At 60.5% G+C, this 2870-nt stretch overlaps 1 protein-coding gene across 1 annotated transcript in view; it reads left to right on the top strand.

The window, feature by feature from the left end:
• The window catches only part of MGAT5B (mannosyl (alpha-1,6-)-glycoprotein beta-1,6-N-acetyl-glucosaminyltransferase, isozyme B), a 55683-nt gene extending 54095 nt beyond the window's left edge, over positions 1-1588 (top strand). The window contains exons 20-21 of the mRNA XM_014531734.1: positions 638-828; positions 1484-1588. Of these exons, the coding sequence (XP_014387220.1) occupies positions 638-828; positions 1484-1588 (296 nt within the window). The remainder of the gene's footprint in view (positions 1-637; positions 829-1483) is intronic.
• The last annotated feature ends 1282 nt before the right edge of the window (positions 1589-2870 follow it).

The following is a 2870-nucleotide window of genomic DNA, read 5'->3' as shown; positions in this document are numbered from 1 at the left end:
TCCACGAGTTCTGCCAGCTCAGTGGCGCCTGGCACTTCTGTTGTTAATCCAGGGACAGCGAGCCCAACAGGTCATGAGGTGGACAGTGACGTCTTGATGGCCAGGAACTGAAGCCCAAACGGTGCTGTTGTGGGCGAGCCTCCGTCCTCGGTGGCCAGGACCCGGCTGGGTTTACATCTTCCTCTTACATCCCTTCCTGAGGGCGCTCTGCACCGGACGCCACAGGCAGGTCAGCGTGGAACAACCAGCGAGCTCTCCTGGGGAGGACAACGCGGCTCCGTGGTCTCTCTCCAGGGAAAGGGGCACGTCACTCAGTCACCATCGTCCCATCGTGGCACAGTCAGAGGGGCGAGATGTTCCGGGTGCGGGCTCTCCGTGCCCCCAGACTCCAGGCTGACCTCTCGACCACAGCGGGCGAAAGGACACCGACACTTCTCTTGCAGGCTCATGTGGGGCGCACCCTGCAGCCCTGCGCCTCCTGCTTTGCCAATGGAGCGTCTGCAGTGGCTGGAAAGCTGCGCCCCGTCTCCCTGAACTTGCAGGGTCTGCTGTGCTGACGGGGATGCCAGAGGAGACGCCGGGAAATGGTTTGGAGAGAAAGGCCAGCAGCAGCTGCGAAGGCAGAACCAGCCGTCAGGAGGCGGCCCGCTCCCCTCGGCTCCTCCGGGCAGCAGCTCGCTTTACATCCCGGAGCTCCATGATCACACGCTCTCAGCCTCCACCTCCCGGGCCTCGGAGGAGGGCGAGGATGGCCTCAGAGCCTCGGCCTCCACCTGCCCGCAGGGCCCTCAGATCACCTGGCTGCTTCGCCCACAGCAAGTCAGCCAGGTCAGTGGACTCTCTCGGGGAGGTTCTAGCTGCTAGAACCTCCCCCCACAGGGGGTCCGAATGCCCAGCCAGAGCAGGAACCATCCCCTTAAGGGGACCCTTCATGCCAGGGCTTATCACCTCCGCTGTGATGGGAGCCTCTGGGAGCTTTAACCACCGGAAATCCCGTTTAACGGGCTCGGGAGCAGCCTGGGCAGAAGGATTTTTATTTTTAAAATATATTTTTATTGATTTCAGAGAGAGGAAGGGAGAGGGAGAGGGAGGGGGGAGAGAGAGAGAAACATCAGTGATGAGAGAGAATCATTGATTGGTCTCCTCCTGCACTCCCCCACAGGGTTTTTAAAATATATTTTTATTGATTTCAGAGAGAGGAAGGGAGAGGGAGCGGGAGGGGGGAGAGAGAGAGAAACATCAGTGATGAGAGAGAATCATTGGTTGGTCTCCTCCTGCACTCCCCCACAGGGAATCGAGCCTGCAACCCGGGCATGCACCCTCACCAGAAATCAAACCCTGACCTCCTGGTTCATAGGTCCACACTCAACCACTGAGCCGCACCGGCCAGGCGACAGCAGGATTTTGCAAGGCTCCCCGGTGAGTGTGATGTTCAGCCCTGGGTGAACCATTGCTCTGATGCTTCTATCCTTTTGCTGTAAAGCAAGCCCGGGAGCTCCGGGCCCCCGGCTGGAAGGAGCCCTCAGTCTGGCACGGCATCTGCAGGTGGGGAAAGGGCCTGGGAGTTAGCCGGCAGGTGGGCCCCTAGGAACGGCTTCTTGTCCTTCAAGCGGAGCCAGAGTCCCGGGCTCTGCGGCGCTTTCAACCCGAATGAGCCTTCCGTGCATGTTCTCGTTTGAACGTGGCCGTGGGGGAGCATTTGTGCTTCTTGGAATTTCTAGTTCCTCATCTGTAACCGGCCGAGTGGTGCGCGTGGTTGCTGGGCTCGGGGTTCAGGTCCTGAGCTCTGGGCCTTTCCACCTGAGCTGCCTACGGCACACAGTGGACGGCCAGGGGTGGGGGTGGGGGGCTGCAGGGGGCAGGCGCTGGTGTTCTCTCTGCAGAAACGGAGCATCCAGCGCCCTGGCCGGTGTGGCTCAGTGGATAGAGCATCGGCCTGTGGACTGAAGGGTCCCGGGTTTGATTCTGGTCAAAGGGCATGAACCACAGTTGCAGGCTTGATCCCTGGTCCTGGTCCGGGCTAGTGTGGGAGGCAGCCAGTCCACGTCTCTCTCTCTCTGTCTCTCCTCTCCCTTCCATTCTCTCTAAAAATATCCTTAGGTGACATTTCCAGAGGGTCCCGCGGAGGTTACAAATCATGGCGTCAGGCTTTGGCATTTGAGCGGCGGGTTGGGAGGGCAGGGCTGCCTGCAAGGCCAGACCAGCTGGGTGGCACCGGGCAGCTGCGGGAGGCTGGCTCCTCTGGAGGCCGGTGACCTCAGCTTGACCTCCTCGGTGACACCTGGAACGCGCCTGGCCGGGCCTGGGCTTTGGCTCTGGAAGGCTCGGTCTCTCTGGGTCTGGGATGGAGCCCGGATGCGGAGTGAACCAAGCAGGTCCCTTTATGCAGAGGGATTTCAGAGTCAGCAGGAGCTCGCCTCCCACTCACCCCACGTGGAAGCTACTGGAGGATGTGCCCCAGCAACATGAGGATGGAAATCAGGTTAGAGAAAAGCACAGGGTCCGGGAGCGGAGCTGCAACCCCAGGAAAACAGTGAGGGGGCCCCGGAGTGACCGGGAGGGAAGCAGCATGGAAAGGAGGGCTCAGGCCAGAGCAAGAGAGAGGCCTCCAAAAAATTAATAATAATAATAATAACGGCTCCTAATAAATGTACGAGGAGGCCAGGACTTTGAAGGATCAGCGGGGAGAGGGAAGGACTTTGGGAGGGGAAGGGGCAGAAAAGCCCGAGAGGGACAGAGCAGGGTGCTGAGGGGCCGGAGAGCAGGACTGGAGGGGGCGGCGAGGCTAAAGCTAGAGCAGGCTTTTCTCCAAACCCCCCAGCCCAGGAGCTGGTGGGCACAGCAGCCCCCCCCAGCCCAGGAGCCAGTGG

Source organism: Myotis brandtii, unplaced genomic scaffold, assembly GCF_000412655.1.
Source record: "Myotis brandtii unplaced genomic scaffold, ASM41265v1 scaffold825, whole genome shotgun sequence".
Taxonomy (NCBI): domain Eukaryota; kingdom Metazoa; phylum Chordata; class Mammalia; order Chiroptera; family Vespertilionidae; genus Myotis; species Myotis brandtii.
This window is presented reverse-complemented; position numbering and strand designations above follow the sequence as displayed.